The 23,391-nt window shown below is 51.3% G+C and overlaps 1 protein-coding gene across 15 annotated transcripts in view; it reads left to right on the plus strand.

Moving 5' to 3' along the window:
• The window catches only part of Ank1 (ankyrin 1), a 189,442-nt gene that overhangs the window by 147,139 nt on the left and 18,912 nt on the right, over positions 1-23,391 (plus strand). For 11 of the 15 annotated variants that reach the window (XR_003736434.2, XR_005093074.1, XM_028887805.2 and 8 more), the window contains exons 21-38: positions 963-1,055; positions 1,433-1,505; positions 2,187-2,210; positions 3,441-3,537; positions 3,850-3,928; positions 5,998-6,095; positions 6,179-6,403; positions 6,959-7,113; positions 7,419-7,630; positions 8,088-8,292; positions 8,604-8,700; positions 8,897-9,125; positions 11,145-11,270; positions 11,398-11,517; positions 12,881-12,959; positions 13,247-13,321; positions 15,334-15,465; positions 16,989-17,135. Coding sequence is in view for 13 of the 15 variants with exons in the window: in XM_028887805.2 (XP_028743638.1) it covers positions 963-1,055; positions 1,433-1,505; positions 2,187-2,210; positions 3,441-3,537; positions 3,850-3,928; positions 5,998-6,095; positions 6,179-6,403; positions 6,959-7,113; positions 7,419-7,630; positions 8,088-8,292; positions 8,604-8,700; positions 8,897-9,125; positions 11,145-11,270; positions 11,398-11,517; positions 12,881-12,959; positions 13,247-13,321; positions 15,334-15,465; positions 16,989-17,135 (2,266 nt within the window). In the remaining 2 variants the exon portion in view is untranslated. The remainder of the gene's footprint in view (positions 1-962; positions 1,056-1,432; positions 1,506-2,186; positions 2,211-3,440; positions 3,538-3,849; positions 3,929-5,997; positions 6,096-6,178; positions 6,404-6,958; positions 7,114-7,418; positions 7,631-8,087; positions 8,293-8,603; positions 8,701-8,896; positions 9,126-11,144; positions 11,271-11,397; positions 11,518-12,880; positions 12,960-13,246; positions 13,322-15,333; positions 15,466-16,988; positions 17,136-23,391) is intronic. The other 4 variants (XM_037211640.1, XM_037211632.1, XM_037211639.1 and 1 more) reach the window with 1 other exon arrangement.

A 23,391-nucleotide genomic window follows, 5' to 3' on the forward strand; every position in this document is an offset into this window, starting at 1 on the left:
ATTTCACACAGCAAGGGGAGCATCCCTAACCATATAGGTTGCTGACACTCTGGAGTCTGGGCAGAGCTACGCACCATAATGTAGCTGCCTTGTGTACTCCAGACATTTGAATGTGGCTCTTTTTGGTCACTGGAGAGGGACCTTCACCAACAGCATGCCTCCTCTGCTCTGGCTTGTTAACTGTTCCTGATGAGACACCTTCTGCTGTGTTTGAAGCTACCTTCGTGAAGTATGGCATGAGTAGGCAAAATTAAGTGCTTTGGACCTGGAGGACATCCCTAGCAGCCTTGCCAATTGGGGTTCAGGATGGATTTCCTGTCCTGACCGTGGGGTTGGTAGGATTAACCTGCAGGGCTCTTCCCAACTCAGAACGCTGTGGACCCTTGACTGCAGATGTTTGCTGAGGGTGTAACCGCAGCTGGGCTGACGTCATGTGGGGCCCCCGGGCACAGTCCGCAAGCAGAGAAGGACCTTCAAAGATAAAGGCTTCAGTGCCTTGCAGTTCTCACCTAACCCTTTCTCTTAAGATCAAAACATTAATGTGTCCCCATCCCATCTGGGGAATTTGTGAATTCTGGAAGATCTAATTAGTGAACTGAAAGGTTCAGGATTGCTGTTAACTATCATAACACGCAGTTACTGACAGCTGAGGAGGGGTATGGGAGCATTGCCCTGCTGCTAACCGGCTCCTCCCAGCAGGGCTTGCCTGCTTTGGAAGACTTGGCCCTGTTCACATGTCAAGGCCATATACTTAACACCCAGGGCTTAGAGTGTGTCCTGCTCACCTTCCTGTCTTCTCTCATCTTTTTGTGGCCTCCAGGGTCACATACTTGGACACAGATCTTGGCTCCAAGGCCCAGTCTGTCCACTTGGGCCCTTCTAAAGAATTCAAGCGAACCTGGTCTGTGTCCAAGAGGCAGACTCTCTCCTCTGACTCCCTGTCTGCTTTTCCTCTGTCCTAGAACGGAACCACACCTCTGGCAATAGCCAAGCGTTTGGGCTATATCTCTGTAACAGACGTGCTCAAGGTGGTCACGGATGAAACCAGTGCAGTGGTACGTCTGCCCCTCCCCTGAGGCACCCCAGCCCCAACTCCAGCTACAGCCCTGGGTCCTGAGGGTTACCGCCCAAAGCCAATGCCTCCCATCTGGTAGGCACGACTAGCTACAGGTGGGACAATACTGCCACCTAGTGACCAAAGAATTGGATGGGACTTGGGGAAGGGGTGAGGCAATCGGGCAGGCAGCCTGAGGTCTGGCATTATCCTGATTATGGTACCCGCCAGGCTTCAGCTTCCAGATCAAATGCCTCCTAGGCCTGGCGGCACACCTTTCCATCTCCCTTCCTGGCTGCTCCTCCGGGGCAGCCGCTGAACTGAAGCAAAGATACCATGTTCCGTGTGGGTCCCAGCCTCTGCCCTTTCTCCTTCCAGTTAGTCAGCGACAAGCATCGGATGAGCTACCCTGAGACGGTGGATGAGATCCTGGATGTGTCTGAAGATGAAGGTAAAAACCTTTGGTGATGAATTCAGGCTCCATCCTCTCAGGCTTCCCTTGGAGTCCCTCAGAACAGATCCAGGCTGCCCATACAAGCACACATTGAAACTAGGGAGACCCGCTTCTTACAAATATTGCCTATTGACAGAACAACTCTTTTTCAGAGGATCCCAGGTGAAGGAAAAATTGAGGACTTAGAGGTTAATATTTTAGATCTCAAATCTTTATGTGGGAGTTAGAATGGATGGGTCGCCTCAAGGCAGCTCTGAGAGCTGGCAGCAGCTGCAGCAACATCTGGCTGCTGTTCTCCTGGAGCCTCCACGAATGATAAGGCTGGCTGTTTAAAAAGAGGATGGATGCATCCTGGTCAGCTGCCCTTCGGACAGTGTGGTGGACAGAAAGTTTGGAGTCTCTCGTTGTCACTGGGGGACTGAGGTTTCCACTTCCCGATCTCCAGGGTATCTTTCCCTTCCCCCTTCCCCAAGTAAGCCCTACTTCCTCACAGAATTGAGAGGATGCAGGCGGGAGAGCAGGGATGGGCTTGCTCTCTGGCCCCCTCTGTCTGGAATTCAGAGGTTGGATGTCTGTCAGCGAGACAGTTCCAGCACATGCGCCCTTAGCGACGTGCCTCTCGCTTTACTGGGTCCTGATGCTCTCATCCCTTCAACTTGGCTCTTCTTTGCCTTCCAGGAACTGCTCAGATAACTATAATGGGTATGAAATGCTTTCTGTTCGCTGTGGTCTTCCTCACCAGAGCACATCCCACCATAAGCACACGAGTCCTCCACTAACCCATGCCCGCTTCTCATCCTCCGTGGCTCCAGGCAGGGCCCGGAGCTGACTAAGCAGGACATGCACACCATGAAACCACCTCTGTATCTGTGCCCATGCCACCCTGTCTGTGCTCATCCTGCATGAACAGTTACACTTCCATCCTGTCGGCTCCAGATCACAGGGCCAGGCTCCTCCTGCAGGGTGATAGGCATGTGGGGCCCAGAGCCCAGGCTGCTGCTCCAGTTAGGCCAAGAAGATGGGGGAGGGGTGCAGGTTGCTGATTTAGGTGCAGGGAGCTAGATCCTCTTTATGAGATTTGGAATTACAAATAAACATTCCAGGATGAGGAGTTCTTAAGGTATAAAAATAATAACGGAAATAAAGGGGTTTTGATAACAAAAGGATGCTACAGCCTTGAGGGAATAGGATTCAGCACAGTGCTGTTTACTCCTCTGTAAAGGCAGACTAGAAATATCTGTCACCTAAGCTGGGTGTGGTGGCTCATGCCTTTAATCCCAGCATTCAAGAGGCAGAAACAGGTGGATCCTTGAGTTCAAGGCCAGCCTGGTCTTCAAAGCAAGTTCCAGGACAGCCAGGGCTACACAGAGAAACCCTGTCTCAAAAAAGAAAGAAAGAAAGAAAGAAAGAAAGAAAGAAAGAAAGAAAGAAAGAAAGAAAGGAAGGAAGGAAGGAAGGAAGGAAGGAAGGAAGGAAAGAAGGAAAGAAGGAAGGAAGAAAAAGAAAGAAAGAAAGAAAGAAAGAAAGAAGGAAGGAAGGAAGGAAGGAAGGAAGGAAAGAAAGAAAGAAAGAAAGGAAGGAAGAAAGAAAGGAAGAAAGAAAGAGAAATATCTGTAACTGTGACTCTTTTTATGGAGCTATTGCGTAATGGAGAACTCATCAAACAAAAACCTTCTTTCTGGCTGTGTAGGTTTCCAGCCTGCAAAGCTGGGGGCAGGCAGAGGGACTCGAAACTGGCCTACCCTGGGCTCCAGTGCTGGAAGAACAGGCCTGGGAATTCCCATGGCTAACAGGCCCCTTGGGGCATCAGAACCCAAAACTGCCCACCGCTTTTGAGTAGACATTGAGAGGGGGGCTGTGAAAAGTGCTTGTTAGGAACAAAAAAAGTGATTTGTCTCCAGTCTGCCACTCACTTGAGCTCCTGGTTTTCAGGTGAAGAACTTGTCGGCTCCAAGGCTGAGAGGCGGGACTCCCGGGATGTGGGTGAGGAGAAAGAGCTGTTGGATTTTGTGCCGAAGCTAGACCAAGTGTAAGATGGGTTCAGTGTGGGTGGGAGGATCGTGCTGTGGATATCCAGGTGCAGCTCCAGGGTTCAGAGTAGAGAGGTAGAGGAAAGCCAGGCCTGGGATGTGCCTAGGGAAGGAGACGGTTCAAGGTGCACGGGGGACATGGGTCAGTTTGTGGATAAGAGAGTCATTTTATCATATGTGATGAGGTGAGGCGTGAGCAAGCCAGGTCATTACAGGTGGACTGAGGTTTGTCACTTAGGTCTCTCAGGAATGACGGAGGGGTCTGCTTCAAATATTCTGCTCTTTGATTGTCTAATGTTCCTGGTTCACAGGGTGGAATCTCCAGCCATTCCAAGGATCCCTTGTGTCACACCTGAGACTGTGGTCATCCGATCTGAAGACCCGGAACAGGTAAGGAGCGCTTGGTCTCTTCCCTTCGCAGAGAGTGAGGACATTCCATGATTGTGTTCCTATGACCTGGGGACAATCGGAGCTAAAGTAGAGAGGCTCACACCTTCAAACCCATGATTCCCTGTGTTCTGTAGAGCCCAGTACGGTTGGCATACTCATTGTGCCTGCTGTGAGTTCCAGGAGCCTCAGAGGGCTCCGAGTATGAGAAACATCATCATAATATGCAGGAAGATGTTCAGGCCATGTTCAGTTGTGGGACCGGGAAGGAAGCCTTCCCCCTGTGATGCACATCAGCTTCCTCTCTCTTGAGAAGGGGTAACTGTGCCTCTCCTCATCTTCCCTCATTTGATAATGGGAGCCAGAGACCCCAACTGTTGCTGGAGGGCTTCTCTCCAGGTTCCCCAAGCCCCGCAGTCCCACAATCCACTTATAAAATAATCACTCAGACACTTATATCACTTATAAACTGTATGGCCGTGGCAGGCTTCTTGCTAACTGTTTTTATATCTTAAATTAATCCATTTTTATAAATCTATACCTTGCCACGTGACTGGTGGCTTACCGGCGTCTTCACATGTTGCTGGTCATGGTGGTGGCTGCAGTGTCTCTCTGCCTCCTTCTTCCGCTTCCCAGAATTCTCCTCTCTCCTTGTCCCACCTACTTCCTGCCTGGCCACTGGCCAATCAGTGTTTTATTTATTGACCAATCAGAACAATTTGACATACAGACCATCCCACAGCACCCAACACTGACAGAAAGGTGTCAGGGCACTGTTGTCGATGTAACCGTTGTTCATGACCGTACCCTGGTTTGGGTCTTCCTAGCCTTCCACTGGAATTCGTCCAAAAAGGTAGATAGAGCTGGAGGATGAGAATGATTTCAAATAGTTTAATCTCTTCTGGTTCAAGATTAGGCCATTGGCACTTTCCTCCAGAGCAAGCACATTTCCTAGAGAGATGAGAGAATTGATGTGGTGTTGAAGGCTGGCCATGTCTGCCCTCAGGCCTGACAGCCGAGGTGGGCTGAATCCCCTCCCTCCTCCACAAAGGGATATGAGTCTGAAAATACACTGGGGCATCAGCACCATACAGCATTGGTGGTGGTGCACATTTGAGAGATAATCCGATGGGACACTTGCACCACTCTGACACTGTCCCTGGATGCTGTCAAAGCAACAGGAACAAGCCCAGGGGACCTGAGTGAGTCTTGTCCTGCATTTACGCCCGCCCATTCTCTTTCCACGCATATAGCCACACATTCGCAACACTGTTAAAGCTCTACTACACATACACGTGGCATTCTTACCACCTCACACAACCCCGACATCCCTACACAACCACACAACTGCAGCCGCGCCGCTGGCTTACTACAGCAGGAAAGAAACCCAGGGGCCGCTTTGTAACGTGTTGCCTAGCAGTAGCCTTGTTAGGAGCAATCATATTTCCAAGTCTTTGCTTAGGTTAAAAACCCAGTCAGAAGTTGTGTACAATCAATAGCGTTTGGCTCTCAGTTTAACTTAGCCCATCTACGGCTCCCTTGTGAGCAGTGGATGGTGAGATATACAATTGTCTCCTACGACGCTGTCTGCTTCATCTCTGGGATGTTAAGGAACCCTGAGATTGTGCAATCCTGGAAGGTTTTCTAGAAAGCGCAGCAAATACGCGTTGCTTAAGCGTACCCACCCAAGCGTGAAGGCGCGATGGGAGAGCCCCGCAGAGGCTGATGGGTTCACCTCACAGACACACAGACACACACACACACACACACACACACACACACACAGTGCCAACAGGGCAAGTTGCCTTGAGGTGACGGTGCAGAGCCTAGAACCAGCTCTGGAGAGGAAAGCATGGAGAACGGCAGAGAGAAGGGCGGACGGGTGAGCTGTGTATGCACCAAGCAGAGGACAGCTAGCAAGGAGAGACCCCGAGGGGGAAGCCATGTTCCTTTGGGGGTCAGAGTTCATTTCACGGAAGCAGTTTCTTCCAGCTGTGCTGCAGGACGTGGGCACATGTTTGGGTATCCTCGGGGTGAGATAAGAGACAGGAGGCCCTTTTTCTCCTCTGCAGGGATCTAAAGAGTATGATGAGGACTCCCTGATCCCCAGTAGCCCAGCCACAGAGACCTCAGACAACATTAGCCCCGTGGCCAGCCCCGTCCACACAGGGTGAGTGTTACACAAATCTGGGACCCACTTTTCCTGCCTTTGAGAAGGAAGCCAGTCCTGTCCTGATCTACCTGTGCGTCTAGGTTCCTGGTGAGCTTCATGGTTGATGCCCGGGGAGGATCCATGAGAGGGAGCCGTCATAATGGCCTGAGGGTGGTGATCCCTCCGCGGACATGCGCGGCGCCCACACGCATCACCTGCCGCTTGGTCAAGCCTCAGAAGCTGAACACACCACCCCCACTGGGTGAGGAAGAGGGCCTGGCCAGCAGGATCATTGCGTTGGGACCGACGGGGGCCCAGTTCCTTAGGTGAGATATCCTCGTGGGGAATGTGTGCCACTAGTGTCTCCAATCAATCCCCACCACTTCAGCTGAGACTGGAGGACCCCCACCCCCACCCCCCACCCAGGCAGCGCCCGCCATCTCATGGCTGTGGTGACAAACAGGCTTTCCCGGCCCTCTCAGGCCCATGGAGCAGTTTACGGCTCTAGAGGAGCCCACTGCTCTCAGAAGTGCTAGGATGCGAAGGAAGAGAATAGAGGAAAAATTGGCTATTTGGGGGGGCATTGGGTTTATTTAGGTAAATACCAGAGTGCTCATCTGGAAGGTGTTCCCCGCAGAGGGGTCCCCAAGACCCTCCAGAGGAGTGAAATGCGGGTAGTCTTCTCTGGTCACTGGAGCTCTGCTGTCCACCAAGAACACTGGGAGGCTTCAGCCTCCGTGGTCCAGGGCAGCTCTGTTCCTCCACAGCCCTGGCCCATAGGCCCTTCTCCCTGCGGGCTGTGAGCAGGGCTCGCTGCCGTCCCCTTTGTGGCCGGCCGTCTGGGCCTCCCCTCGAACACCCTCCGCCATGTTCTACCTTAGCCCCGTGATTGTGGAGATCCCCCATTTCGCCTCGCATGGCCGTGGGGACCGTGAACTGGTGGTCCTGAGGAGTGAAAACGGATCTGTGTGGAAGGAGCACAAGAGCCGTTATGGAGAAAGCTACCTGGACCAGATCCTTAACGGCATGGACGAAGGTGAAGGGGCCCGAGAGTTCTGGGAAGACGGGATCTGGGGTTGCACACTCGGGGTGCTCGGTCAGCACTGCCTGGGGTTGGGGAGGCTAAGAGAGGCTGGAGATGGTCCTTATGACCAAGTGCTGGATCCCCAGGACCTGTGGGTGGACATAGTGCCCCCCCCACCCATGCCCAGCGCCTCTGGGCCCAGACACTCCTCCTTCCAGGCCACCTCCCTGCCCAGCTCCTCGGGAGGGTCTGTGTCCGGGATGTGGAGACCCTAGAACCACAGTCATAGCTTTTCCTGAGGCAACTTGTGGTTCCAGAGCTGGGGAGCCTGGAGGAGCTGGAAAAGAAACGCGTGTGCCGCATCATCACCACCGACTTTCCCCTGTACTTCGTGATCATGTCCCGGCTCTGCCAGGACTACGACACCATCGGTCCCGAAGGGGGCTCCCTGAAGAGCCGGCTGGTGCCCCTGGTACAGGCAACGTTCCCCGAAAACGCTGTCACCAAGAAAGTGAAGCTGGCTCTGCAGGTGATGGGCTCGGGGTTCCCTTCCTTGCCAGTTCCTCTGGCGACATGGGAGCCAGGCTCTAGAAAAGACTCGACCCCCCACCCCCCAGGACAGTCCCACACTTTGGTCTGGGAAATCTGAGCTGGGGGAACTCTGGGAGGGAGGGGGTGAGCAGATGTTTCCCGAAGAGTAGACAGCCCAGTGTGGCCACTGAGTGTGGCCAGCTGTGTGGCCAGCTGCGTGGCCTAGGGAGGATTCCACAGGAGGCCCAAAGTGGGCCAAAGTGCTGAGGGAAAGCATGGAAATGGGAGACGGAAGGAAAGGTTCAGAAAGACACGAAGCCGTGGGGTCAGGCCCACAAAGTGTATGGGGTGGGGGGGTAGAGGTGGGGTCAGCTCTTCACCTGAACTTTGAGGGTACCTGGCTGACCCTATCTGACTTGCCTGGGGCTGAGCCTTCCGTCTTCGTCACTTGGCAGGCACAGCCTGTCCCAGACGAGCTGGTGACCAAGCTCCTAGGGAACCAGGCCACGTTCAGCCCCATTGTCACGGTGGAGCCAAGGCGCCGGAAATTCCACCGTCCCATTGGGCTTCGAATCCTGCTGCCTCCCTCCTGGACTGACAACCCCAGGGACAGTGGGGAGGGGGACACCACCAGCCTGCGCCTACTGTGCAGCGTCATCGGTGAGTGATGCTCCTGGGGCCCGCTTCCTTGGCAGCAGCTGGTTTTGGGGCACGCCCTGGCTGGTGCAAAGATAAAGCCAGCAACTACCTTAGGCTCTTACAGCTTCCCCAGGGGATGGGAGAAAAACGACCTGAGTATAAGTCCATAGGATCTGAGGACAAGTCCTCGGGACAGCGTGGGGGCATAGAGTGCTCAGGTTTTGCAGACTAAGGGTCACCCAGGCGGTACCACTTCTGCCCTAGCGCCTTGGTAAGCTTATGCTTGTGAACGGAAAGTAGCCCCCAGCCCTGTCCTGCTGCTGCTGTTGTAGGTGGGACTGACCAAGCCCAGTGGGAAGATATAACGGGAACAACCAAGCTTGTGTATGCCAACGAGTGTGCCAACTTTACCACCAATGTCTCGGCCAGGTGAGACTCGGCCCTTCCTCGCCCAGCATGGTGGCTGCAGGGAGCCACCCCCGCGGCCCGGCCTGCTCTCCCAGGCTTGAGATTCCTTCTCTGCTGCTCCCCCCCCTCCACCCACCCCACCCCCACCCCCACCCCCGCCAGACAGGGTGCAGTCGCTGCTGCGTGGCCACGCTTGCCACTCGCCGCCTCCTTTTAGGTTTTGGCTGTCAGACTGCCCTCGGACCGCGGAGGCTGTAAACTTCGCCACCCTGCTGTACAAGGAGCTCACCGCGGTCCCCTACATGGCCAAGTTCGTCATCTTTGCCAAGATGAATGACCCCCGGGAAGGACGGCTACGCTGCTACTGCATGACGGACGACAAAGTGGACAAGACCCTGGAGCAGCACGAGAACTTCGTGGAGGTGGCACGGAGCAGGGACATAGAGGTGTGGCTCCGGGTCTCCTCATGACAGCCGCTGCACACAAGGAAATAAAGCCCTGGGTTTAATAAGGGGGCTTTCATGGCTGGCTTCTGGGACACGATGGCCAGGCCAGGCCAGGAGTCCTCCCTCTGAAGTCATAGGGACCGTTAGACCTTATTGCTTCAGCTCCTCTCCCAAGCATCATCTTAGATAAGTTATGACAGACACGAGGGTCACCACCTCAGGCATCTCAGGGACTTGTAGCATAAGAATTGGCACTTGCGCCAGGCAGTGGTGGCGCACGCCTTTAATCCCAGCACTCAGGAAGCAGAGGCAGGCAGATCTCTGTGAGTTCAAGGCCAGCCTGGTCTACAAAGCGAGTTCCAGGAAAGGCGCAAAGCTACACAAAGAAACCCTGTCTTGAAAAACCAAAAAAAAAAAAAAAAAGAAGAAGAAGAATTGGCACTTGCTGAAGTTCGTATGAATCTGGCACAATTGAAAGTAATTTGTGAGGCTGGAGAGCTGGTTCAACAGTGAGGAGCACTTACTGCTCTTGCAGAGGACCTGAGTTCAGATCCAGCACCCATATCAGACATCTCACAACCACCTATAACTCTAGTTCCAAGAGGTTCAGTGCCCTCTTCTGGTTTCTGTGGGTGCCTGCGTATGCGCGCGCAGGCATATGAAATCCTTCTTTCTTAAAGTACCTTACTCATAAGATAGGGCGTGGCTCCCTTAGCTGTGGGCACCTTTGTTACCCCAGTGCACACACTGGAAAGCCAAGACCGGGAGAGAGAGGGTTAAAGTCACCCTCAAGCTGCAGACACCGTAGCTATAGGATTTGACTCAAACTCCCTGCTTCTACCAGCAACCCTGGGGTGGGGTAGCATCTAGGAAAGCAGGGGCCATGTGGATAAGTATAAGAGAGGATGGGAACAGCATTTGAACTTATCACCATCCCAAGATTCTCTCCCATGTTTATAGAGTGAGCTAGGGACTGTCTGAGGGTCTGGCCTCGGAATCTTAGCTGGACTTACCTGGGAAAGCTGATGTCTTAGAGTTTCGATTGCTGTGATTAAACACCATGACCCAAAGCATTGGGGAGGAAAGGGTTTATTTCAGTTTACAGTTTATCACTATATCACAGTCTATCTTGGAAGGAAGTCAGAGCAAGAACTCAGTCAGGAGCTTAGAGGCAGGAACTGAAGCAGAGGCCATGGAGGAACGCCGCTTACTGACTTGCTCCTCATGGCTTGCTCAGCCTGCTTTTATATACCACCCAGGACCACCTTGCCCAGGACTGGCACTGCCCATAGTGAGCTGGGCAATCAGCAACCAAGAAAATGCCCTGCAGATTTGCCCACAGGCTTTCCTTAATAGAGGTTTCCTACTCTCACGTGACTCTGGCTTGTATCAAAAAAAAGAAAAGAAAAAGAAAGAAAGAAAGAAAGAAAGAAAGAAAGAAAGAAAGAAAGAAAGAAAGAAAGAAAGAAAGAAAGAAAGAAAGAAAGAAAGAAAGAAAGAAAGAAAACACCCAGGAGAGCTGGCTTAGTGGTTTGGTATCAGAAATACAGGGCTAAGACTTAGGCGTGCCTGGTTCTGATGCTGCCCTAGCACTCACTGGTCAAAGTGCTTATTGTACTTACTGTCTACAGGACTCAGTTTCCCCAACTGTCAGATCTAAACATGAGAACATCTCAGTTGAAGCTGTTGTGCACACAGAAGGAATCCTCGTATGTGAGAAGTATTTGTCGCCTTTTGAGCACATCTCACAAACAAAAACATCTTCAGATAGACTTAAGAATACAGACCAGGGCTTTTTTTCAGGAGCCATGCTCTGCTGTCCTGACAGGCCGCTGAGTTCTTGGCAACATGTTCATTACAAGTCTACACCAAGGGAGCATGGCCCATTTATGACACTTTTCCCTAAAAGAACAGCGAGGCTTCTCATAAGCCACCCCCTGTGTGAGGGACAGTTAGGGGAAATCACAGAAACTTACAGGCATTTCTATACGAGCTCAGCATGCTTTTCTCTCCCTGTAGGTTCTGGAAGGGATGCCTCTGTTTGCAGAACTCTCTGGGAACTTGGTGCCTGTCAAGAAAGCAACCCAACAGCGAAGCTTCCACTTCCAATCGTTTCGAGAGAACCGCTTGGCCATCCCTGTGAAGGTTGCTGGCCTCCTCTGGCCACCCTGTTCTCTTGGTCTAGGAGTTTGGGAGGCAGGAACCCCTGGAGGACACCAGCCTGGAGGCATCCAGGGCCCTGATAAAGCTCCCTGTGTGTAATTGAATCTAGGTGAGGGACAGCAGTCGCGAGCCAGGAGGGTTCTTGTCGTTCCTTCGAAAGGCAATGAAATACGAGGACACCCAGCACATCCTCTGCCACTTGAATATCACCATGCCCCCCTGTACCAAGGTGAGCTGCCACCGCCAATTTCCCTTAGAAGCCCCCAGAACACGCATCCGTCCAAAGGGCTCCTTCCTGTGTTCTGAAGCACCAGCTTCAATTTCCAGGCTCCTCGGGGCTCTTGCTCTGCTATGGGCATTTACTTTGTGGCTAGGCAGAGAAAGCTTGCCCTGGAACGTCCGAAAAGCCTGGTTACGTGATGTGAGGAGCCAATGTCAGGGTCAGGTACTGATAGGACTGTTCACATGGAGCCAGCCTCCCTAGAATGTGGAGGACAGATCCACTCCCCACCCCTCACCCCCCGACCCCTGATGCTCTTGAGGCGTCTGAGGCTTACAGCTGAGGGGGGACTTGCCCCAAGGTCACTTACTCATCGACAGAAGTTGTCAAGTCTCGTTTCCATTTATTCGCCTGTCTTTCCTCTCAAACACCTGGTGTCCCCTGCCACTGTCAAAACCCAGGTTTCCATGCTCAGCCAAGGAGTCTTGACCAATGGCCTCTTTTTGATCCCTGTGAGAGCATCATGGTGTCGCTTGGACCTTTGGAGCGACTCCACCTTCAGAATGTCTCCAGGTTTCAGTCAGGGCTATTGTGCTTCTGAGTCATTGGCCTTCTGTGGTCACCTAGAAGAGAAACAAGGTCACCTTCAGCTACGTGACTCAATTTCTCTTTTCCTTCTGAGGATGAGAGTCAACCTACTTCTCTCTCAAGTGGGGTTTCCAGTGCCTAGAACAAAGAGGCCCTAGTGTTAAACCTTAGGCCAGTGTGAGTCAGCAATGAGTCATCAAGTGGAAGAGAATCCAGAAAGAAAAAAACGAGCTTAAATTCAAAATCTGTCTCTACCGGGTGATCTTGTGCAAGTTTCTCTCTGTGCCTCAGTTTCCCCACTAGTGAACTAGAAGTTTTACCCAGGGGTTGGAGAGATGGCTCAGAGGTTAAGAGCACTGATTGTTCTTCCAGAGGTCCTGAGTTCAATTTCCAGCAACCACATGGTGACTCACAACCATCTGTAATGAGATCTTGCGCCTTCTTCTGGCCTGCAAGCATGCATGCAAACAGAACACTATATATAATGAATAAAATAAATCTTTTAAAAATGTTTTTTTTTTTTAAAGAAGAAGTTGTACCTACCTGCCTCATAGGTGGCTCCCAGTATAAAATGGAGCAACTCACACAGTAAAGGCTACCTGGGTCTGCCATTCTTGATATTATTAATGAAGTATTTACGTACCACGAACCTCCTTCCACTCCCAACTCATACCACGTGTTTTATCTGTCAGGCCATGGACCACCAAAACACGAGAGCTTGCATCGGCTTCTCTAAGACAGAGTGCGTCCAAAATCCATTGCAACCTTTCTCTGTCTTCTGCAGGGCGGTGGAGCAGAAGACAGGAGGAGGACACTGACGCCCCTGACCCTTCGATACAGCCTTCTCAGCGAGTCCCGGCTGGGTAGGAGCCCCTCGCCTAGCACCCCAATATGCTTGCTCTTATAAGAGTGCAGATACATTCCCATCAAGGCAATCTGTCAAGGATGTCCTTATCAAGGACTCTGTCCCAGTGTCAACTCATCCTATTTTATCTGCAGCAGGCAAAGCCTTCCCCTTAGGTCTCTACCTGACAGTGTGATCTGAAGGGCCTGTGTTTACCTGGGCACCCTTTTGTAAGGGCCAGACACCCACCTCATCTGTGTTGCGACCTGCGCCCGCGGCTAACTGCAATCCAATGCATCTTCCCAGGTTTTACCAGTGACACAGACCGTGTTGATATGAAGATGGCGGTCATCACCGAGCACCTCGGCCTCAGCTGGGCAGGTGAGTTATGGAATTTGGACAGAGGAAAAAAAAACCAGATCTACCTAACCCCCATGATCCTTCCTCCTGGGTGACCGGGGATGAAGTGCGTCCAGCTTCATCATCCATTGTGCTTTGAGTCTGTGATGGCCCATTTTATAAACAATGCCACTGGGCAACTGTGGAGAGCAGTGAGCCTCCTGCCTCCCCCCCCACCCCCGCCATGTTCGTCTACTTCCCCTGGAAGCATTGTGAGAAACAGTTATCCTTACTTTTATAGCAAGAGTAGCAGAGACTCCAGGGAAACAGACCTTCATCTTACGACCTTGCCAAGTTGAGCATCAGCCTAGGCCATCAGGAGCGCTGGTTGAGCGCAGAAAAGCGTTTATAAATCCTAAGCCGTGAGCCTTCTGTAATAATCATATCTCTCCCACTGTTGTTTATGTTTGAATGTTTCTCAGCAGAAACTGTGTCTGGGTTCATCTCTACATTTAAATTCTGTGTATTTCAAAGATTCATAGGTGCATGGCCTCACAGGCAGACTCGGCTACTACTAAGTTTCTACTCTCCACCGCTAGTTCGTGTGGTGGGGGAATAGCTAGGCTAGCGGGCATTAGCAAGGGTCCAGTGTTTCCTGTTCATCTGCAGATGAGCTGGACCTAAGCTGGCTTGAGACACCTTTGAAAATAAACATCAGATTTTATATCTAACACCACCAACGCTTGACGTTGTAAGCTGCCTTTGGGTGTACTGGTTTACCTTGTTTTATCACTGGGATTGTGAAGATCCACCTTAATAAAGCAGGTTGGTAGCTAGTAACAGAACACAGAAAATGAAACAAATAAACACAAACACACAGACAAATGATATATGTGTGTGCGTGTATACATACATATACATATATACACATACACACATATATATGTAATATACGTATATACGTATATCTTGTGGCGGTGTCCACTGCCTTCTCAGTGCTACTCAGTACCTTCTCGGAGGCAGCTTGCTGTGGGAGAAGGGGAAAAGGCCAGGTCTTCTCCAGATGTTGCACCTTTTGCCTCTGGCTATAGCGGAGCCTATGGTACTTCCTGGCTACAGCAGGGCAGACAGGATTTGAAGGGAAGCAGGTAGGCAGAGGAAAATGCTCCACATGTTGATGTAACCTCGGGCTCTGTAAACTGACGTGTTCTCTCTCGCCACCCTCTGCTATAATCTTTATGGGGATGACCGTCCTGTGTGCACTCACCCGGCACAGTGCTTTAGATGACTCAGACACCACAGTGGGAACTTCCTGAAAAGCTGTGTGGCAGGAATTCAGAATTTGGGAACTATCTGTTCTTTAGGCTATTTCTATTCCTGCTTGGGGTGTGTGTGTGTGTGTGTGTGTGTGTGTGTGTGTGTGTGTGTGTGTGTGTGTGTGAAAGGTGTACTGTGTCTATACATGTCCATGAATATAAACACATGTGTATGTATGCTGGACATGTGCACATTTGCATACAAGTATATGGTCTGTGTCCTTATATGTGGTGTATGTTTGTGTGTTTGTGTGTGTGTGTGTGTGTGTGTGTGTGGTGTGTTGTATAGTCATGTTCTGACCTGTAGTTACCAGTCTTCCTCATACATAAAGTACTCTGATGTATTCCCCTTCTAAACACCTGTGAGCAGTCACAGTAAAAGTAACAGAGGGAAGTTCTGTCGTAAGCACGGGGAATCTTCCCTATCCTCTACTTCTTGGAGGACAGCCAGTGGCCACCTGTGCAAAGCTGCAGGTGACCTGAGCTATGGCGCCTTCGAAGTCTGGGGACTAGCTTGTCTCATCACTCCCCAGTGAAGTTGGAAAAGAAGAAAGGAAATGTCTTCATTCACTCATCACTCACTCATTTGATGCCTGTTTCCCTGCCCCATTCACTAGGCACACACGGAGGCAGATACGTGTTCCGCACCAAATCTCTCCTGGTGGGAAGGAACCCCGGATTTAATGGGGACTGTGATAAACTTGGCACTCATACTGGCTCTTGGTTCTTTGCCTGCAGAGCTGGCCCGGGAGCTGCAGTTCACGGTGGAGGACATCAACCGGATCCGCGTAGAAAACCCCAACTCCTTGTTGGAGCAGAGCGCAGCCTTGCTGACCCTCTGGGTGGCCCGAGAAGGCGAAAATGCGAAGAGTCAGTACCATTCAGCCCACTGTCTGGCTAGAGAGCTGCCCTCACCAGAGCCCTTCTTTCAGAGTCCAGTCCTGCTGCGGGCCTGGGCTTTCCCATCTCCGTCACTTCTCATAGTCTTGAGGTCTCCTAGGCAACCCTACCAGATCACATTACCAATGGCTCCTGCCCTCAACCTTTCCCATTCTCAGAAGGAAGGGGGGGAAATTGCCCTGGACCCCTGAGAATCACATGTTACAGGATGTAAGACTCTTGTTTTCAAAGAACTCCTATTGAATTTCTCAACCGAATGAGTTCTGTGGTCTCAGAGCAGTCAGGTGGGCCTACCCCAGTCTGCTTCTGCTCTTGTTCTCTTAGGAACCCCCCTCTTGCCTGGGAAAGACTTGTCTCACTCTGTTTTTCAGCAACTCCTCCAAATCCTGCCCTATGCAGGAGCTGGATGCTTCTATCCACTTCTTACATCCTCTGATGTAGACCAGGACTTCAAAGGGACAGTCTCCCGCCTTATTTTCTCATTGCTATTACAGCGCTCTCTCTCTCTCTCTCTCTCTCTCTCTCTCTCTCTCTCTCTCTCTCTCTCTCTCACACACACACACACACACACACACACACACACCTATAGCTATCACACACCTACATCTGTCACACAAATACACACACACACACCTATAGCTATCACACACACCTACATCTGTCACACAAATACACACACACACATACACACACACACACACACACACACACACACACACACCTACCTTTAGATACTTCACATTGGTCACTAAGCATCTGGCTTGTGCTCAGCAGCGCCAGAACACTTGCCAAGCATGCACGAGGCCATGGGCTCTGTAGTTGGAAGATTTCCTGTGTCCCGCCGGGGCCCTGTAGTTGGACCAATCTCTCCCACCCACTTCCTGCTTGATCTCAAATAAACACACAGAGGCATATATATATATATATATATATATATATATATATATATATATATAATTTTCAAACTGTATGGCCTAATGGCTCAGGCTTCTCGCCACCTAGCTCTTACATCATAAATTAACCCATTTCTATAAATCTGTACTTTGCCACATGGCTTGTGGCTTACCGGTACTTTGACATCTTGCTTCTCCTGGCAGTGGCTGGCAACGTCTTCCCCACTCTCCTTTCTTCTCTTACTGTCTCTCTTGGATTTTCCCGCCTGGCTCCATCCTTCCCTGCCATAGGCCAGTGCAGCTTTACTTATCAACCAATCAGAGCAACACATATTCACAGCATCCAGAAAGACGTCCCACAGCAGGGCTCCATCCCCAGCATTGAAAGAAACAAAACCAAAAAAAGCCGAACCACAACGGGCCACTCTTAGTTTTTTTTTGTAGACCTGTTGTATAAAAAGATGTTATCCACGAACAGGAACTGTTTCTCTTCCCCAGACTTCCTCCTGACCCGTGTCTGCTAGGCCTGCACAGCGAGCCTGGCTCTCTAGAATGGCGTGGGTTTGCTCCTCAAGCACCTCCTCTCTTCTGTCCCAACAGTGGAGAATCTGTACGCAGCCCTGCGGAACATCGACAGAAGCGAGATCGTTAACATGCTGGAGGGCTCCGGCCGGCAGAGCCGCAACCTCAAACCAGACCGGCGGCACGGGGACCGGGACTACTCATTGTCACCCTCCCAGATGAATGGTGAGTGTCCCGTGAGACCGAGCTGAGCTGGGGCCCTGCCTTCCAGCACCAGCAACAATGGCCCCCTTCCCATGACACTCCATTTCCCCTCAACCATCTCTCCCTCCTGGGAGGGTTGTCGGTGATGAGCTCCTGCTACCAGGGAGAGCAGAGGCAAGTGAGAGAGACAGCTGGCACCCACCTGTGCAGGGGGGCATCCTCCCCCAGGGCTGCCTGCCTCCGTGCCCACATGTGGAACAGTACCCAGGCCCTCACCACCAGCCCCCAGAACCAAGGTCCCAGAGCGGCCTGGCATGGCAAGAAAGGATTTGAGTCTGGGAAGAAGTTACCTAGGCCCTTGCCCTAGAATCTCCAAGCTTTCTGTTTCACAAGGCATGGGTCCTCTCATGTCCCTGTCTGCAGCATATTCAGTGATTAGGGAGCAAGGGACAGGGAGGCTCTGGCCCAGGGTCTCAGGGGATCAGTTGATGGTGTTTAACATCCCACTGTGAACCCTCGGGACTAAGGGTGTCTTCTCGAGCCCGGTCTCTCTTTCTTGTCATACTCTCTCCCTTTTTCCCCCATCTCATCTGTTTCCCCGCACTCTTCAGGATGGTTCAGCATGGCAGGGAGTCCCAGTGTGACCCACCCCAGGAGGCCCTGACCTTTGCCACTGAGCTGTGTCTAAGACCTGCCCTCTGCCCAGAGCGGCCATGGAGGCAGGCATTGCCATGAAGGAGCAGAGCCTGGGGGTCCCAAGGCCTTTCTCTTCGTGCCCTCTCTCTCTGGCCGGTGGACACGAGTGGGGCCCCACTTCTACCTCAGCCCATGGTGGGGGCCCAGAAGCCTGCGCCGTAGGCCCTGCCTGCCTGCTGGTGCTCACAGGGCAGAGACGTCTCCTTGTCTTTAGACATTGGGTTAGATTCCAAGCTGCTTTACTAACTTTGAAACTCTTGTCAACTGTGGGGTGCGTCTTCTTGTGGTGTCCCTACCTCACTATGGACAGCTATGCGGGGATAGCAGGGCTCCCCAAGCTGGTAGTTTTCAAGGCTGTCCCTAGCCCATGTACACGTTGAACACAAGAGCACCCAAGTCACAGCTTGTGGTGCTATCAGGGAGCAGGGAGTACCACCAGGGGCAGGTGAGTTCTAGACTAGGCTGGACACAGGGGCCTCCTTCAGTCAGGTGGGGCCGGTGCATGCCAAACCTCTCCCGTTCTCTCTCTCTCTCCTCTCTCATGTCTTGTGTCTCCTGAAACATGCTATCTAGCCCCGTCAGGTGTGGGGCTCATCTACTGATCATGTCCTGTCTCCTGTCTCCTCTCTCCGCCTCTGACCTCATCCTGACTCCTCACTCCTTTGTTCTTCCTGTTCTCCACTGTCTCCACCCGGCCAAGGGTCCAGAGCCGTCAGATTTCACAAGTGCATGTCACGGAGGACCCCTAGCCCCCAGCCCCACCCCATGCATCTCATGGCTGTCCCCATGGGCATCTGTTGCGTGTGCATGGCGTATTGTCTGTGTTACCTTGTGGTGGCTGCTGATGTGTATGCTCCACTCACTCTTCAGGTCCAGAGGGTTCCAGAACAGCGATCTACAGCTGTGGGGATCGTAGCTGCCCTCTAGGAACCTGGTTGGAGCCCTATGGGGAGCTCCTAAGTAGGCCAGCTCCCCCTTCGCAGAAGGAAAAAGAAGGGCAGCTGAGAAAATCTGTAAGCTTTGGGAAATACAAAGGACGAGACACTGGATCCTTGTTGGATGGCATGGGCTTCTCAGTATCCCCCGTGCTGTTTCGATCAAGTTAAATCCACAGGTTATGTTTATGCCCTAAATTAAGTTAGCATTCGCAGGACTAGCAGACCCTTAGGAGTTCCTGGGTCTGGAGGACTGACAGTTGGCTCCAGTCGGACCAAAAGAGTGTTAATACGTCAGCAGTCCCAAGTCCATGAGTGGGACCGAGTCTCTGTGTGTTCTGTGTCTGATGATAGGGCTCTGTTGCCATGGGCTAGCCCAGTTGGCACATGTTTTTTTCAAGCATCAGCTACATGTTAGGCACCATTCTAGGCAGGGGAGCGAAGTTAGTTCTCGGCCAAGAAAACAAAACAAAACTCTGCCTTTGTGAAATCTTCCTTGTGTTATGAGCCCATGGATAATATGCGTGAGAATATATGCCGTGTTATGTGTGATATGGCCTCATAAGGATATGGGGGTACATAGGCTAGAATAAAGGGACCGAGTAGCGTGGTAGGAGAGTTGCATTTGAACAAAGGCACAAAGAAGATGAGGGAATGAGCCATATGTAAACAAGAAGGAAAGAACATTTCAGAAGGGTGGTGTGCCTGGTGGATTCACAGATAGTGAGGAACCAGAAGAACTAGGGCAGTAGGAGGTAGAGCGAGAGAAGGCGGGAGGCCTAAGGGGCACCAGGAAGCCGACCCTAGAGACTGTCAGAAGGACCATCGGGTTTTGTGTGGTGGCATTTGAGCAAAAGAATGACATCATCCTCAAAGGCCTCTCCTCCTGCTTTGCTGACTTTAATGGCTTCTCTGTGCAGTGTGCCAACCTCCTGTACCTAAAAGCCCCCAGATCTCCAGATGAGCCTCGACTCTGGCCCCTGTAGGCATGATGCCCTCAGTTGGGGGCCAAAATCATACCTTGATCCTTGGCCTGATCCTCCCTGCCTCCTCGGCATCAGGATTGGTTGGAATATAATGTTGCTCCCTCCTCCCTGTCTCAGAACGACTGTCTCGCATTTGTCCTTCCAGTCAGACATGATCAGAAGTGCAGGGAGGAAGAGGCACCAGCCTCCTGGACCATCTCTGGGTGTCCTCTGACGAGGAGGACACACGGCACCTGTCCTGGTGCCAGTCACGCCCTACACGTTACGATGGTCACAGTCCCCTCAGTTTTTGAGTTGTTTTACCTCAGTCCTCTGCTGGTCTCCACCTGAAGTCACAGGGACTCAGGGCAGCGTCTACGGAAAAGGGGCAGGGGCGGGGCAGGGAGTGGGGTCCTTATTTGAGAGCCATGTTTTTCCCATCACGGCTTTTCCTGACCTGCACTGTTGTGGGAAAGGAAATTTGGCCCAAAGGCCAGTTTTCCTACATAAGAGGGGACCACACAGGTCCATGGACTAAGCACAGAGAAAAAAAATGCCTATTAAAAAACAAAACAAAAATAACCCCATGAGACATTTCTTATATGGAAAGAAAAAGTAGGCATCTCATACCCACCAGCTCCGTCTATCTTGATGAGATGTCTAGTTGGACAAAATGCAAAATGCACTTATTTATATCAGTGTTTAATGATACAGCTAGTGAAGCATGACTCCTGTTTGGGGCCAGGTTACCTGTCCCCACCTTTTATTGACTACGAGCACTGAACTGCGAGGATGATCACTGCATTTGGGTTAGTATAGACCCAGGACAGTAACCTGCTAGGAAGAAAGGCCACCTGGAGTCCCACCCAGCTCTCAGTCTACTCAAGAAGCCCCAGGCAGGCATGATCTGCAGGCAAAACCTCCCCCAAGAGCCTCCTCGACAGACCCAAGAATGAGATGACGCCAGAGGAGCCGTGGAAAGTGGGGGAGGAGCACTTAGCACGGGGGCCACTCTCTGTGCTCACATAGTCGGTCAGCAACCTGAAAGTGCCCATCAACAGCCACAACAGGAAACTCCTGGGCCGGGTGAAACCCTTGACAAGCCATGCAACCTGGTGCTGGAAAATGTGAAGGAGGAGATGGTGACCCAGGTCCCCAAGACTGACAAGGCCCGAAGTAGTTCATGCCAACGTCAACAAGGACCTGCTATGGAGAGAGGCCCACCCTCCTCTCAACTCAAGAAGTCAACGCAAAGAAATATAGGCACAGATATTACTGAGAGAGGACTCGGTCATTGTGGCCCTGAGGAACCCACTCAACACTGGCAAGTGGAGTAGGGTCCTCTTCCCACCATGAGAACCTGCTCCTTGCCCTGCAGAGACCGGCACAGTGGTTTTGGAAGAAATCCCTATGTGTTTTATAGAAAGAAAGAAGGAAGGAAGGAAGGAAGGAAGGAAGGAAGGAAGGAAGGAAGGAAGGAAGGAAGGAAGGCGGCAGACAGGCTGGCCCCTGACTTACTCTGCTGCAAGCCTTATGTATGTGACTACTTCCTGATCTTCCCAAGGTCAAGTACAAGGCCTTTAGACTGGAGGATGGGCTGGTGACCCAAGTGGAACAGAGCTGCAAGAGTCCTAGAATGATGAGCACTTCTGAAACTTAGGTAGGACTGAAGTCGATCTTCCCAAGGTCTTTCCTACCCTTGACCTAGTGAGACATCCCCATGAGGGTACATAGGCCTCAGTGACCATGGCACCACACTAACAGTGATACCCACCCATGTCAGTTCCGTAGTTGCTGAGATCCTCGGATCGAAGTCTGAGTGGGTGGGTCGGGTCCTCTAAAAATGGAAAACATCCTGGAGGCAGTCACCAGGGGTGACAATGAACAGAAATTATACATATGTCTTCTCCACTCCCACCTAATTTAGATGAAATTTCCACTCAAATGAACAACGTGGAAGCTTCAAGCTGGAAGGGTTACAGATGAGTCCCAGAGCCTCGGATGTTTGGGGGACAGAAGAGCTCCACCCTGAAATACTGATGAGATTCCCAAGGGTGACAGAAGGGCTGTATATGACAATGTGTTTATGATGTACACCACTTCTGGCCAAGTCATAGGGATTAGACACACACCCCTTCTCAATGATGCTGCCCCAAACTGGAAAGCCCTCGATGAGACAGCAGTTGGCAAGACCTTAGACGTGAGGAAGCGAGAGTCGGCGGTCCATGAGACACAAATGAAGAGAGTTCTCTGAGGCCCAGATTCAGCGTTAACAGCATTTCTAAGGAAACCCAGGTGGTCGCCCTGGGTTAAGGAGAGGCTGCTGAGGTCATGGAATCCAAAGCAGCTATACTTGCAGAGATAGCAGGCCAGGAAGGAGACATCTAACAAGAATCAGAAAGCAGCCGAGCGGTGGTGATCCACGCCTTTAACCCCAGCACTTGGGAGGCAGAGGCAGGTGGATCTCTGTGAGTTTGAGGCCAGGCTGGTCTACAAAGAGAGTTCTAGGACAGCCAGGGCTACACTGAGAAAATCTGTCTCAAAAGAACACAGAGAGAGTCAGAACACTAGAGTCCTTTGGAAGGTCACCTACATGCTTCAGCTGAGTATTGATCAGATATTCCCAATGGCTAGCCTGGCCGTTCAGACATTCGTTACAGAAAGAAGGATCAAGCTTCAGAAAATGAGAATAAGTAACCCGAGCTTGAGCAATGCATAAGACCTGCTTAAGAAATCCTGAAAGCAAAATGCAATGGGATCAAACTGCTTTCCAAATAAACCGCTTAACAGGACAGCCACCAAGGATGTCCAGGGCTACGAAAATATCCAACACTCAAAAGGTCAAGTTCACGGTGTCTGGCAGCTAGTTAGAGAGGGCCAGATCCCAGAAGCAGGAAAATGGAATCAGTAATGGGAAAAAAAGGAGGGACTGGGACAGACAGACAAAGATGGCGGGACAGTTGGAAAAGCTGTGACTGTATTCAACACAGTGTTCCAGGCGACACTCAGCAGCAGAGCATTTGCCTAGCTGCACAGAGACTCACTCTGTCGGCAGACGCACTCCAAACTGAAATACAGGAAGACAAGAAAAGATATCAAAACCATCAGTGATCTTTGGGACAATTCCAAAAGCATGTGTGTATGTGTGTGTACATATATATGTATGTAGATGTACATATATGTGCTGAAAGTATTCTGAACTTGATGGAAATTATAAATACATTGGTATAAGAAGTATCATGAACTCCACATACAGGAAGCATTTTAGCAATTATATTGAGGTATACAATAAGCAAACTGGTCAGAAGTGAGCATGGAAGGGAACTCAGTACAAGGGAACCAAAATAAGGATGATAGACTCATGGGAAAGAGTATAAGCAAGAAACTGATGAGTTTGAAGTAAAACACCATTGTACTTCAAAGTTAAGCTCTTTCTTCAAAGAAAGAGCAGACAGGGCTTGGAGCATGCCCCGCCATGGAATGCTTACCTAGAATATGTGAGACTTGGGGTTGCTCCCAGTGGCGACAGAGAGGACAGAGGAGGGGGGTAAAAGGAAGGAAAACGGGGATAGGGAGGAGGAAGAGGAAAAAGTATTAGTAGCAGCAATGTCTTTAATCCCAGCCCCGAAGAGACAGTGGCAGGCAGGTCTCTGTGTGTTTAAGGCCAGCCTGGTCTATCTA

The sequence above is a fragment of the Peromyscus leucopus genome, chromosome 17 (assembly GCF_004664715.2).
Source record: "Peromyscus leucopus breed LL Stock chromosome 17, UCI_PerLeu_2.1, whole genome shotgun sequence".
In the NCBI taxonomy this organism is placed as follows: Eukaryota; Metazoa; Chordata; class Mammalia; order Rodentia; family Cricetidae; genus Peromyscus; species Peromyscus leucopus.